Source organism: Marmota monax, unplaced genomic scaffold, assembly GCF_021218885.2.
Source record: "Marmota monax isolate L192 unplaced genomic scaffold, Marmota_monax_Labrador192_F-V1.1 WCK01_AAM20220418_F8-fsc00051, whole genome shotgun sequence".
NCBI classification, from domain to species: domain Eukaryota; kingdom Metazoa; phylum Chordata; class Mammalia; order Rodentia; family Sciuridae; genus Marmota; species Marmota monax.
The window spans coordinates 11833227-11848210 of record NW_026695202.1 but is presented as its reverse complement, the minus strand read 5'-3'; the positions used below and the strand labels follow the sequence as shown (position 1 = coordinate 11848210).

Below are 14984 nucleotides of genomic sequence, written 5' to 3'. Positions count from 1 at the left end.
AAAATGTCATTTCTTTTTGTCCCATGTGGGGTAAGGATCACAACCTCAGCACCAGACACTCAAAAGTGCTGCCCTGTCCCAGGGCTGGACCTGCTTGCTGCCTGGGCTTTCCCACTGCCCACTCCCTCTGTGCATGGAATTTTGTCATGGCATCTGCAGCCAAAGGGAGTCAGCCCTTTTCTGTCCACCAAGGGCTGGGGGAGGGCTGGGGGAGGGAGGAGTCTGATCCAGTCCCATCTACTTCAAGCAAAACCCTGCCACCCACCCAAATCACAAAATTTCAACATCATTTACAAGAGGCTACAGAAAGCAGCTAGATTCTTTTATGAAAAATGACAAAACGTTTCACATTTTATAAATATCTGCTTTGTTCTGTGGTACTTAAATTTATTCAACTATTTCACAAATTATTTACATTTGGAGTTCTGATGATCAGCCTATAAATACACAGGATAATCTCAGGTAGGTAGAAAAGACCTATCACTTCAATATCTAAGACTTGGAAATGCATGCATGATGGTGTTAAGTTGTTTTATTTTTTTTGGTACCAGGGATTGAACCCAGCGGTGCTTAACCACTGAGCCACATCCCCAGCCCTTTTTATTTTTTTAATTTGGAGACAGAGACTCGCTGAGTTGCTTAGGGCTTCATTCAGTTTCTGAGGCTGACTTTTAACTTGCAATCCTCCTGCCTCAGTCTCCTGAGCCTCTGGGATTACTGTGTGCCACTGTGCCCAACAATGGTGTTTTTATATGCCTGTCCTTGTCTCATGCATCACTGTTTGATTGAGCAGGTTCCAGGATACTCACGGGTACATCTCCTGCATGCTTGCCTAGAGGATGCAGGACGGAATACTCACATGTGCAGTGCGGTTTGGGCCTTGGCCGCCTCCTGTTTGGTGCTGTATCGAATCAGGGCAGTGCCCTGGGTTAGATTCAGATGGAATGTCAGCAGTGGACCATGCTGCATGCAGATCGTTCTCAAGGTTGACCCATCAATCTAAGGAGAAACAACACTTGTGATGGGAAAGGCAACTTTAAGATATTTACACACTGAACATTGTTTAGGATGACAGAACTATGGTACAGATTGGTTATAATGGTGATTAAATGAATTTGTGTATCTGTCAGAATTACACAATATAAAGTGTGAATTCTGATGCATACTAAATTGGTCTCAATAAAGTTAGCCTCCATGAAAAAAAAAAGATATTTACACATTGGACTAAAATCTACTCTTCCCATTTTGCAACTAAAATGAATAAAATGCATACATAAATATACCTCAAAACAAAAGAATATGACTCGACCTGTGATCTGTTTTCTTTTTCTTTCTTTCTTTCTTTCTTTCACACATGCTAGGCAAGCACTCTGCCTCTGAGCCACATCCCCAGCCCCTGTGGTCTATTTCCTTTAAGAGGTAAACACAGGTGTGTTAATTCTTAGATCCTAAAAAGGCAGAAACGAAGGCTAGAGATATAGCTCAGTGTTAGAGTACTCACCTAGTGTGCGTGAGGCCCTGAGTTCCATTCCTTTAGCACCACAATATAAATAGAAGTGAAATAGTCCCCAAATAAGAACGTTAACATGCAAGGTTCTTAGTATTATTACTAATATTTGATTCTTCTGTTTATCCATTAAACAACTTCACAAAGAAGTAAAGAGAAAGACAAACGAGAAAGCACTGCTGGATACCTGAAGACTTAGAATCTCGATGCCTGGCCTACTTCCCAGACCATCCCAGCACTGTCTTATGGCTGCTTTACCATCTCAAGGTGAGACCATTTCCACCACCTTTTCTCTACTGTGTCCCCTGCTGCCCAAAGGTGATGGGACTGAAGGCTGTAGTCTCTCAATCCACTCAGTGTTCAGGGATTAGGGATAATTCCCCTAATCCACGAGTTAGTTAGATGAACAAACCTCTTCACTCTTATGTGATGGTCTAATTTTGCATCAAGAGCCTAAATAGATTTATTTTAGTTGATCATTCCATCATTTCAGTTCTTTGAAAAATAAGAATACTGGGCTGGGACTGGGACTCAGTGGTAGAGTGCTTGCCTGGCATTCGTGAGGCAGTGGGTTCGATCGTCAGCACCACATAAAAAGACAATAATAAAACAAAGATATTGTGCCCATCTATAACTAAAAAAAAAAAAATTAAAAAAAATAAGTATACATTTTTTGGGGGATTGAACTCAGGGGCACTCAACCACTGAGCCACATCCCCAACCCCCTGCCTTTAGTATTTTATTTAAAGAGAGGGTCTCACTGAGTTGCTTAGCGCCTCACCGTTGCTGAGGCTGGCTTTGAACTCGCGATCCTCCTGTCTCAGCTTCCTGAACTGCTGGGGTTACAGGCATGTGCCATAGCGCCCAGCTAATTTCTTTGGAAACTAAGTATGTTACTACTTGAAATTGCTTTAAAAAATTGTGTTACTGGCTCCTGGATGAAAATGGGCGGTTTCTCGGAGATCTTTAAAGAAAAAGACCAAAGAAATCCCCCTGAGCTTGTTTTATGAGTGAAAACTAACTACATAAGCATGTCAGTATATCCACAAGACACTTTACAGGACAAATACCCAAATACCCTTTAAACCAATTTTAAGTGCTGAAAAGTAAACGTATCCAGTGTCAAGATTTACTCTTATGACTGAGATTAATTTGTACTAGGTAGCTTTGATTTTTTAACTTAATCTTAAGTCTTTCTAATACAAACACAGCCACCCTATATTCATTTAATATACATATTTATATATGCATAATTTTTTTAAGAGAGAGAGAGAGAAAGAGAGAAATTTTTTTTTTTAATAATTTTTTTTTAGTTTTCGGCGGACACAACATCTTTGTTTATATGTGGTGCTGAGGATCGAACCCGGGCCGCATGCATGCCAGGCGAGCGCGCTACTGCTTGAGCCACATCCCCAGCCCCATATATGCATACTTATTATTTTTCCTAAGACAGAAAAAGTGAACAGCTGGTTAACTTGTCCAGGCTCCTTTCAAAATAGGAAAACCCTTACTGCTTCCTTCATCCTACCAACATCATAACCACCAAATTATACGACAACTCTAAAAATGAGGCATACAAAGCTTTGAGAATCATCATGTAAGATCGTGCATGCTGGGGCTGAGGACGAAGCTCACTGGCAGGCTCACTGGAAGCTCACTGGTGTGTGCCAGGCCCTGATTCTATCTCTAGCACTGGAGACTAATAAAAAGATCAAACAATACCACCCCACTCCCACTGCTTAATTTGTAAATTACACATATTTCCAACACCTTGAAGTCAGGTGTGAGACCACATGGCCAGAACCCTCGTTCAAAAGTAGGCTATGAGCCTTGAATGGGGAGAGGAGACCAAGAAATAGTTGAGTTTTCTACCTCCTAACCTCCCCAACATGTGAGTTTCTCTTAATAACACTAAATCCTGTCTAGAACACTTCAAGAAAGCACAATTACCTGTGGAGTGAGATTATGAAGAACCAGCCAGTAACTAGGGCGAACTGAGCCACCATCACTCCAGGTAGAGGCTGTAGGCAACCAGAAAAAGGATGAGGAAAATAATAAGGAGGAGCAACTTCACCCAGCCCAAGGGCCCAACCTCCACACTCTCTTCCACAGTCCTCCACCCCAAGCACACACGCCTGCAGCCCTTTCACATCCTCCCTTATGATGACACAGCTGCTCTTACAAGCAGGTCCTTCTTACCTGAGGCAAGCCGAGAGTCCTGTGTTCCCCACCCCCTGACTGATCGGGGTGCTGTGCTGCTCCAGGGAGATGCCGGTTTGGGGTTGGTCAGGCCGGGAGGTGGGCGGGGCAGCGGTGTAGTGTTCCTGGAGGAAATGTGGTTTTTCCACATCTTGTTGGAGAGATGAGTGGGGTTGTGTCCTATGGGATCTGGGGACCACGTGGATTTATAATCAGGGAACTTTGCTGTGAGAAGAAAAAATTCAGGAAGCAATAAATGGACCACAAGGGCTGGGGATATAGCTCAGCTGGTAGAGTGCCTGCCTCGTATGCGTGAGGTCCTGGGTTCAATCCCCAGCACCACAAAAAAAGATGGACCACAAGCACACACAAACTGTCTCTACACACAAATATATGCATATCTATCTTCTAAAAAACAATAGTAAGCACACATTTTATGAGCAGCAATACAAAGTAACATTGTTCTTTAAGCATATCAACTATAAAATTTTCAGTAACTATTACTGTAAACTGAGAAAATTATATGAACTATTTTTCTACAACTTTCTTAGCTAAACACGCTTGAAAGAGAAGACAAATTCAAGGAGAAAATTTCCATATAGCCCATCACCCTTATAGATGGTTAGAATGTGAACACCAGCAAAACTAAAGTATCCTATAAGTTCTCATGGACTGCATGGAAAGTACATTAGAAACCTACACTTTTCTTATGCCAAGATCCAGCATATTAGATACCAACACTGAAAGAGATTTTTGAAAACAATTTGCAAATATTCACTAAGGGCTTATTGTGCTTAAAGCATTAAAGTAGCACGATGGGTAACACAGTTATTCTCAAAGGCCTCCAGTTTGAATGGAAGCAAGAGCAGCAAAACAACAGAACTGGTAACATATATGTTCAGCACACAGAGGAAAGTGCTAGGTTGCAAGCAGAGGCTTTGCAAAGACAGGTCTGAAGATTTACATAAATGGATAGGCCCAGGAAAACTGGAAAATGGAAACCTAGTTTCACCACAAACTCTCCCTGTACAGAATATGTCCTCTGCCAATCCTGGGTGAAAAGTATTTCATAGAGCGCAAAGGATAAGGTAGTCAGGAGTTTCTGCAGTCTACTCAGCATTGGGTGTTTGAGTGACAGTCTGAGGGTGACAGCAAGAGAACTGAGCAGAAGCAATGAACTTGAAAAATCCTACTGCAGATCACACCACTAAGAATCAGCATGGCCTGGGTCCAGAGAGCAAGGGAGAGGAAAGAGTGAGAAAATACTGAGCTCTTGTGACAAGGTAGGTGATGCATGGGAGCATCATTAAGAAAAATAAGGAAAAACAATTTTGGGGGATGGGGAACTTCAGATTCAGTTTTAGACAATCTGAGGTGATTCTTGAGCCATCTCTTAGGTGAACATTCAATTGCAGGAAAAAGATACACTGTTCAACCTAAGATAGGGGCATTCATAGGAGTAAAAGCTAGATGAAAGCAGGGCACAGCTGTGCATACCTGCAGTTCCCAATACTCAAGAGCTGGAAGAGGAAGACAGTTAGAATCCAGGAGTTTGGGACAACAAAGTGAGACATCATCTTTTAAAACAGAAGAAGAAGAAGAAGAAAAAAAAAAAAAAAAGCTGGGTGTCTATAACTATATACGTGTCTATAACTCCAGTGACTTGAGAGGTTGAATGAAGCAGGAGGTGCTCAAGTTTGAGGCCAGCCTGAGAAACTTGATGAGACCCTGTCTCAAACAAACAACCTAAAAGGGTTGGGGATATAACTTAGTTGTAGAGCACCCCTGGATTTAACCTGCAGTACCATGAAGGAAAAAAAAAGAAAAGAAAAAAAATCTGGGTGCATGCCTGTAATCCCAGGGACTTGGGAGGTTGAGGTAAGAGGAGAGCAGGTTCAAGAACAGCCTTGGCCACTTAGAGATACTAAAAATTAAAAAAAAAAAAAAATTAAAAAGTGCTAGAGATGTAGCTCAGTGGTCAAGTGGCCCGTGCTTAGATCCCAAGTACCACAAACAAAAAAGAGAGAAAATAAAATAAACATTTGAAAAAGAATGGCTGGGGATGTGGCTCAAGCGGTAGCGCGCTCGCCTGGCATGCGTGCGGCCCGGGTTCGATCCTCAGCACCACATACAAACAAAGATGTTGTATCCACTGAAAACTAAAAAAATAAATAAATAAATATTAAAATTCTTTCTCTCTCTCTCTTTAAAAAAAAAAAAAAAAAAATTTTTTTTTTTTTTTTTGAAAAAGAGTTGGATCCAAGTATAAGTCCTGGAAAAGTACAGTGCAGGGTGTAGCTAGGGATGTGCAATGCTGAGGCAGGTCAGTATTCAGTATTTATAATTCAGGCTTGGATGCGACAGACTATACAGCTCTTTGAATCTCAGTTTTTCCATCTACAAAATGGGGGATGGATCATGATAGGACCTACTCATAGTGTTAGATGAGGTTCAAAAAGGAATTCATGCTAGAAAATTCAGTAAATGGCAGGTTATTGTTGCACTGTTGATATGACAGATATGGAAAGAAAAAAAAGACAATTTGCATACCATAAGCCTGTAGTGACAGAAGAGAGCTAAAGATTTGCTTTCTTGGCTTTTGCCTTGATGAAGCACAGAAATGCTAATGACTTCCATGGCTTAAAAGGCCCAACCTCTGCAAAACCATGGTGCCAATAGCTAATGAGTTTTCTTCTAATCTATAAGGCATTGTGCTAGCTGAATGATTTCAAAGCCTCTAATGTATTCACTAACTTTTCCATTAAAAAAAAAAAAAAAACACAAGGAATTCAAATATTGTTGATGAAATTAGTTGAGATTCTCTTTTTGACTCTGGCCATCTACCATTATCCTTTTTCTATAAGTACAAGAAATTTTAGGAAAAAGCAGACCATCAGTAGCTGCTGTAGAAATAATAACCTAGACCTAACTAGTTCTTCCCATGGCCCTTGATGTACTGGCAGCTGGTTAAGAGGAGCATTTGTGCTATCAGGTCTTAACCTCTATCCTCTGAACACCCAGTTCTCAGAGATTCTACCATCACTCACCTTGAGCCAAAGTTATATGTCTCACCTGCCTCTGTATGACCAGAAGATCCTCGAGAAGAGGGGAAACAAATGGCATCCACCCACACTGACCAGTACCCTTCAACTTCCATTTAAAAGTATTATACGGGGGAAACTGATGGCAAAATGCTAACCAAAGGGAAACAGAACACCCTCGTACCTGAAGTGCTATGAACGTTGGTAAAGGAGTTGTCAGAGGCACTGTAGGGCCAGGCACCAGGTGAAGGCAGCGAGGTGTTGAGGGAAGAATTAGACCCTTGATGTGACAAACAAAGAACAAGAAGAATATAATGAAGATAAATGGCAGTATAAGCAGTGAAACTTTGAAAGTATTTTATTTAAATTTCAACAGGACAGAAAACAAAATGTATACAACAAAAAATTTGGGTGGGCAAGGTGGAGCACACCTCAGCTACTCAGGAGGCTGAGGCAGGGGGATTGTAAGCTCGAGGCAAGATGATTGGAAGCTTGAGGCAACATAGAAGATTCTGTCTCAAAGTAAAAACTAAAAAGGACTGGGGATGAAGTTTAGTGGTAAAGTGCATGCATGAGGCCCTGGGTTCAGTCTGTAGCACCGATAAAAAAATTTAAAACAAACATGCAAAGCAATATTTTTATATTTTCTGGTTAAATTATTAGGTACCTGCATGAACAAATAAAGCAATCATTTACCTGTGGTGTTATCCCGCAGCAGTTGATGGTCAGTATCTACAATGGGAGATGTGGCTGTACCCCCCAGCACACTTCCTGGGGTGACATAAGGGTCAGATTCAGGGTCAATGTTTTGGATACCTTTCCATGGCACTCCTGGTTGGAATTCTGAGATAAGAAGAACAAATATTAGGGAGTAGGGGGTTGTTCAAAAATGGTAAAATCATGTTTTAGTGGAAGAAATGGGTCTGTGAAAAGTCTATATACTGAATTTACTGTTCTCAGATTTTTGTCATGAAATTAGGAAAAAGAAAAAAAAATCACCCTGAACATATATTCTTGGCAATAGCACCTCTGAATTATCATATGTCTGTCTGTCTGCAGTAGTGAATATGAGGCCACAGCCCGTCAAGGCCTGGCGTGGTCCCAGGTCTTCCTGCTCCTCAGGGAACTCAGGCCTGATGGCAGAACAAGTTCTTGGCTCAAGGCCAAGAACTGGGAGAAACTGGGCTAGAGACCAGGTATCGTTTCCATTTTCATCTCTAGATATTGCCCAAAATACACAAAAGAAAATGCAATATAAATGACCACTGCAGCATGGCCTGCCCAGTGACAGCCAGTAGCAATGGTTCAGCTTAAAAAAAAAGAAAGAAAGAAAGAAAGAAAGAAATGGTTCAGCTTATCATGAGAAAGACAAGGCTGCACAGGAGAATTTATGCTTTGGGGCTGGGGATGCAGCTCAGTGGTAAAGTGCTTTCATGCCTAACATATGTGAGGCCCTGGGTTCCATCCCCAGCACCACAAAAACTAAAAACCAGGCTTTATTAGTCAACTGAAATCACATTTAAAGCTATGTGATGGAAATAATGAACTATTTTCCTTATGCTGGGCAGCAATATGTATCACATATGAACATTACATATTTCATCCAACTCTAATAAAATGAAACTATATTCATTCATGTCCCAGATATATATGTGCACAGGAAGAAGTCTAGGACAAACTACCTGATTTTTATTTTTGCTTTACTAAATTTTCTACAATGAAAATATGTTACTGGGGATGGGAGGCGGAAGGGAGAAAGTAAGAAAAAAAAAATCAACAAATAATCTCCGTGTACTCACTACTACATACCTGGAATCAAAATGGCAGCCCAATGACTGAACCAATAAATTCAACAGACACTTCAAAAGAACCCATCTTTCAAGGCATCCTAGACTTGGGATGAATGCCACATCCCAGCTACAAGGTCACCTTCCTTCATCCCCACGTTCTTCATCTAATAAAGATTTGCTATCTTCCCACAGCACACATCTTAGAGCACATGCTCTGCTTTTATCATAGAAAAATTGAAAACAAGTGCCTCAGTAAAATGAGTTGCAAAAGCAGTGTGTTCAGAACTTGAAATTAACCATTAAAGAGAAAGCATTTCGTGGACAATACCTGGAGGCCAACTGGCATTGCTGGATTTACTTCCGATTTTACTTGTTGGTGGAGATTTGGCAGGTAACCAGCTATCACCAGCAGGACCCGTATGGCCACCCAGTGTGTCCCCCGGGATGATATCAAACTGGTTATATGGTGACCCTCCTCGGGTCTTACCAGGGGCCACTATAGCGCCTTAAAAAAGAGAAAGGTAATTAATTCATTCATACAGAGTTCCAGTAAACAGACATTTTCTTTGTTTTTTTTCCTTTGTATTTTTTTTTTTTTAAGAGAGAGAGGAGAGAGGGAGGGGGAGGATTTTTTTTTAATATTTATTTTTTTTTTAGTTTTCGGCAGACACAACATCTTTGTTTGTATGTGGTGCTGAGGATTGAACCCGGGCCGCAAGTATGCCAGGCGAGCACGCTACCGCTTGAGCCACATCCCCAGCCCCTTCTTCTTCTTCTTCTTTTTTTTTTTTTTAGAGAAACCCAAATACAGTATTAGGAAGCTTATCAAGTGAAAAGAGCAGTAGAATAAGAGGTTGTGTGGAAGACAGCCTATAATCAAGAAACAGCTACTAAAAACATCATCATCAATGCAACAACAACAAAAAAAAACAGGTGCAATAGCATATTCCTCTAATCCCAGCATCTCGGGAGGCTAAGGCAGGAGGATATAAGTTCAAGGCCAGTTTCAACAACTGAGTGAGACCCTGTTTCAAAATAAAATAGAAAGGGCAGGAGATGAAGCTCAGTGGAAAGCACTTCTGGGTTCAGCTTTCAACACTGAGCGGGGGGTGGGGGGGTGCGAGGAGAGCAGCAGCAGCAAGTTCATAACAACACATCTCACAGTCTCTCTCTGTCCTTCCTGTTGTGTTGGGGATGGAATCCAGGGCTTCCTGCATGCTAGGCAAGTGCTCTACAACTGAGCTACGCCCCAGCCTCAGTTCTTACTCTTGAATAATTTTTTTCAGACCTAAAATTCTATGGTCTCCTGAAATCAATGAAACATTTGCAAACTATGAATCATACCATTATCCCTGTGGTTTCTATGCTGATCACTTCACAAGTGAGAAATAGGGAAAAAACTGACCTGCTGCACACTAGAGGGTTTTTAAGTGACACTTCCAACCAAGTTCTTAATGTGGCTGTGCCTAGATTAACTGGAAGCAGTTATCCTTGGGGATTGCTGAGGAAATAGGGAAAATATTACCCAGAGGCTCTGAAGTGGCACGTGGACATTCTACCTTCAAGACAGCCTCCCACCTGCCACTTTGTATTTATTATCATCATGTACCTTTCATATCTTTGGGGACAAAAGAACATTGTGAATTAGCCCAAAGAAGCAGTGAAAGTGCCCAAAGCTTTAGGTGTCACTGGGCTAGGACTAGTCCATAATGTCAGTAAATCATTCTCAATTCTGTGCCATGAAGTCAAATGGTCATGCTTGGAGATGGCAGGCAGAGAGCACCATGTAGTTCCTTCAACCAAAGTCTGCAATGTACTCACATGATGTCCCACATGAACTTTAATTCACAAAGAACAAGAAAGCTTTGGGAAAAGTTCAAACTTCATGTACTTTGATCTATTAGTCATCTTTTGGAGTTTAAAAGAGCAGGAGTTTTTCAAAAGTTGATGAACTTAATATAGTTCCAAAAAGCAATAAGATACACTATTTGCTGTGATCGCCTGTCCCTCAAAAAAGAGCAAAATCAAACCAGCCAAAAACCCAATAAGCTGATTCTGTTCTCTTAGTCACTTCTTTTAATACCATAATGGGCACCCTAATGTACTGCTACTACTCTCAATTCCATGGCAGGTAGGAAATTTTGCAACCCTTACTTGGAACTTAAGAATTTCAATTCTTGTAACTTGAAATACACACAATTCTAACCTTTCTCTGATAGCCAATCATAAAAATTTTGGGGAAAAGCTGGGCACAGTGGTGCACACCTGTAATCTCAGTGACTCAGGAGGCTGAGGCAGCAGGATCAAGTTCAAGGCCATCCTTGACAACTCAGCAAGACCCTGTCTCAAAAATAAAAAGGGCTGAAGATATAGCCCATCAATGAGGTGAAGAAAGAGCCTACAGCATGGGAGCAAATTTTTATTAAACACACATTGAATAGAGCACTAATCTCCAGGACATATGAAGAACTCAAAAAAACTTAACACTAAAAAATCAAATAACCCAATCAATAAATGGGTTAAAGAACTGAAGAGACACTTCTCAAAAGATATACAATGGCTCAACAAATATTTGAAAAAATGTTCAACATCTCTTGCAATTAAATAAAATGTTAAAAAAAAAAAAAAAAAGATATAGCCCAGTGGTCGAGTATCCCTGAGTTCAGTCCCCAGTACCACAAAGAAAAAGGAGGGGTTGAGAAGGGATCAAGGAACTCATTAAGAAAAAACTAAAGATCTATGCTTTGAAATAATCACATACTACGTATTTGATTTCACCACGTAATTGTCACCACCTTGTAATTGCTGCACCAATTTTTTAAAAAGTCCAAAACCTGGCTTATAACCTTTCACTGTGTAATTGTCACATGGTGTGTGTGTGTGTGTGTGTGTGTGTATGTGTATATTTTTTGGTACTGGAAATTGAACCCAGAGGCACTTAACCACTGAGCCACATCCCCAGCCCATTTTTACATTTTATTTAGAGATAGAGTCTTGTTGAGTTGGTTAGGGCCTTGCTAAGTTGCTAAGGCTGGCTTTGAACTTTCAATCCTCCTGCCTCAGCCTACTGAGCCTCTGGGATTACAGGCATGCACCACCACACCCAGATAACACGGTATAATTCTGTTTGTCATGCTGTTTAAAAGATAAACAGAGAAGTAGCTCAGTGGTACAGCACTTGCCTAAAACGTGCAAGGCTTTGAGTTCAATCCCTAGCACCCCCTGCCCCACAGACCAAAAAAGGAAAAAAAAAAAGGTAAACAGAGCAGCAGTGTATTCCCCAGTGGAATACAGATACATGCATATGTATTCTTGACCACTGTGAGCTGCCAATCTAGAATTCTCAGCACAAGCGCACTGTTGAAAGCTGACTTATGCTGTTTTATTTACTTACAGTGCTACAGCTCTAATGGTGAGTGGCCACTCACATCTTATGAGTGGTGCTGAGGACAGCGCATCAAATAATGATGCTTGCACAGAATTTTCAGACACAGAAGATTAAATTTTGTTAAGTCCATACTTTGCAACAACTGTAGTAAATTTTCTCAAGTGTAATATTTCGACTAGAATGCACAAATCAATAATTAATGTGTTAACCTTTTCTTCCCAGACTAGAAAAAATCTTAGCTACGCTGTCACTAGGAAATGATGTGGGTTGATATGGACTATTCAATTTTAATATATATTCATAGGTTATCTGTGCATCCTAATTTTGCACCGAGGCCAGGTTAGTAATAAAAATGATTTTTTTTTTTTTTAAAGTTTCACTTAATGGTCAACATCACTTTTTCTTTGTCTTTGTTCTGGGGATCTAACCCAGGGGCACTTTACCACTGAGCTACATCCCCAGCCGTTTAAGAGACAGGTTCTCACTAAATTGCTGAGGCTGGCCTCAAAATCTTGTAATCTTTCTGCGTTAGCCTCCCAAGTCACTGGGATTAAAGGCATGGGGCACTTTGCTGTGCTCTTACCCCACTTTTTGTAAAAGAAAAAAAAAATCTGACATAAAATCTGTTGACAATTATGCACTAAAATATGGCAGCTGCTTCATCAAAGCCTGCTGAGGTCAGAAGGGCTACTGCTAGTACCATGGGCATGCTCTTACCATTTTTGTGCATGTTGGCTTCCTGTGTGGCTACAGAGGGCAGTCCTTCCATCATGGAGGTCCACTGTTTGAAGCGAGACTCAGTCCCAGCCTCCTTCCCACCAACCATGCCATAGTCCATGCCACCAGAGCTGAAGCCTAAAACAGAACAACGGTCATGTCTTGTAAATTTCTCATTATCTAACCAGGAGTCCCCAGACAGAAGCCTTACTTTGTCATTCACAGGTTAATTCACAGTCTCTTCGCATAGTAATAGACACTTTGATTTGAAAGTTTGATTTTGGCTCCTGCTTGCTAAAAAAGTTGCTGCCTCTTTGCTAAGGTATGAAAATATATGTCATTGCCATCTAAATAAGTCCACCCAGTGCCAGCATGCATTCACTTTTTCACTGAGCCAGACAGTGCACTGGGGCCACTCATTCTCCAATGGAGGTGGATTCCAGATGCCAAACCAACATGGGAGGACAGAGGACAACAGTGATAGGGTTGTCACAAAGGTACTGGGGAGGAAAAGCTTTGCAGAGGCCACATGATCCAAGGCCTGGGAAACCAAGTGCAAGGCTCTGACTCATGACATGTTTCAGGAATGGCAAGAAGTTCAATGGACTCCAATGTTTACCTGACTATGGGATGAAGTGAGGCAGAGAATACCGGGGATGCAGAGAGACTAAAAGCCATGTAATGTAGGGTCTTTACATATTGGGCCGAGGATTGGGACCTTTTTTCTCTACGACAGGAGAGAAATAAATTTTTAAGCAAGAGAGGATCGGGCAGGGAGAAGAAGGGAGAGAGAGAAAATGAGAACTATGTTTGTGTTTCAGAAGAAAACTGGCAGGGTGAGAATGGGGTGGATGGAGGCTGGATAGAATCTGAGAAACCAACTCAGAAGTAGAATTCACACAACAAGAAATAACCTGAAACTAGAGGAGGCAGTAAATGAAAGGCTGAGTTTGTGATGTGTGAGCCCTGGGAGTTAGGCTCTTTGCAAGAGTCACAGGGATGTTTCCCTACTGCACAGAGCAGAGAATTGAAGGCCACAGGTGTGTACAAGACTTGCTGATAGACCCACATGGTCCACCACCCACATAACACTTCAAACTGACTCTAAAAAAGGAAAACTGAAGACTAAAACTAATGGCATGGGCAATGGGAAGAACCATGAATACCCACAGAGAAGCAAGAGTGAGCAGTGGAGAATGCCGTGTGCAGCCCAGGTAGGTGAATGGCACCCCCACCACACCAGGGCATTAGGCCTGCAGCAGCCCAGCGTCGGTACCTCTGGCCATAATGCGGGTCCCACTACAGCCGGACCAGAGGCTAGCAGACCCCACCCGGCCTTCCCACCATCTGCGTGATTCCTGAGTCTTCCTCAAGGTCCACTTATCCAAATCCCTGAGGCCCAGGCCGTGCTTTTTCTCCACCCTGTGCTTACCTTGTTGGTCTGGGGTGGTTTTACAAACACATAATAAATCAAGGGGGAATCCTTCCTGTCCTTCCTTTAAAGTGTTGCAATTTATAGAAAGAACCCTGTTCTCCTACATATTCACAACTGAATTTACTAAATCCAAGTGACTGCTTGGAGATAGGGAGCAGGAATCCTTAAGATGAGACAAATATGATATTAAATAAATTTAAAGAAAATATATTTTTTCACTTATCTTATGTAGCAAAAATGAAATGATTGAAGAAGACTTTCTTTGACATGGCCTTCATGACTATGTAGGTTGTCCTCAAACAAGTTATACCTGTACACTTGAATGAGAAAACCAGGCCAAGATGCTTAGATTGCAGGTCATCTGAAAGCACAGCTCCAACTGTCCAGGAAAGAGCTTTTGAAAATAAAAATAACCTAGATTCTATAAAGATTAAAAAGAATGCAAGGACTGGTAAGATGAAGCAGAAGTACTTAACTGTTAATTTTCTTTAAAGTTACTCTAAAATGTCTTTAAAATACACAGTGAATTAAAGTTACTTAATTTTAGCTGCTCAAGAGTTAATCTGTGATACATGAAGTGTAGAAAATTGAGAGTTATAAAATCTTCAGAAAGGGAAGAGTTGAGCAGACCCAGCTGAAACTCAGCTAATGTGGGCATCTGGCTCCTCAGAAATTTGGGGACCAAGTGCTCACAACAGGGCAGAGATTCCTGAGTCTTCCTCGAGCACAACCACATCACAGGGCTTGGTAAGGAAAGCAAAACAGAAGGGATAAGAGGGAGAACAGGAGATAAAACTTCCTTGGCAAGTTCCATACACAAACCTGGAACTATAAGAGGAAAAAATCAGTTCAAAGGCGACATTGGGACCTGGGGGTGTGGCTCAGTGGTAGACTTTGCTTGCCATGC

The 14984-nt window shown here is 41.4% G+C and overlaps 1 protein-coding gene across 5 annotated transcripts in view; it reads right to left on the bottom strand.

Annotated features, from left to right (window-relative positions):
* The window catches only part of Tnrc6b (trinucleotide repeat containing adaptor 6B), a 257060-nt gene that overhangs the window by 13229 nt on the left and 228847 nt on the right, over positions 1-14984 (bottom strand). For all 5 annotated transcript variants that reach the window (XM_058574304.1, XM_058574302.1, XM_058574305.1 and 2 more), the window contains 7 exons: positions 12643-12780; positions 8866-9042; positions 7444-7590; positions 6932-7027; positions 3707-3931; positions 3458-3528; positions 860-999 (listed from right to left, as the gene is read on the bottom strand). In XM_058574304.1, coding sequence (XP_058430287.1) covers positions 860-999; positions 3458-3528; positions 3707-3931; positions 6932-7027; positions 7444-7590; positions 8866-9042; positions 12643-12780 — 994 coding nt within the window. The remainder of the gene's footprint in view (positions 1-859; positions 1000-3457; positions 3529-3706; positions 3932-6931; positions 7028-7443; positions 7591-8865; positions 9043-12642; positions 12781-14984) is intronic.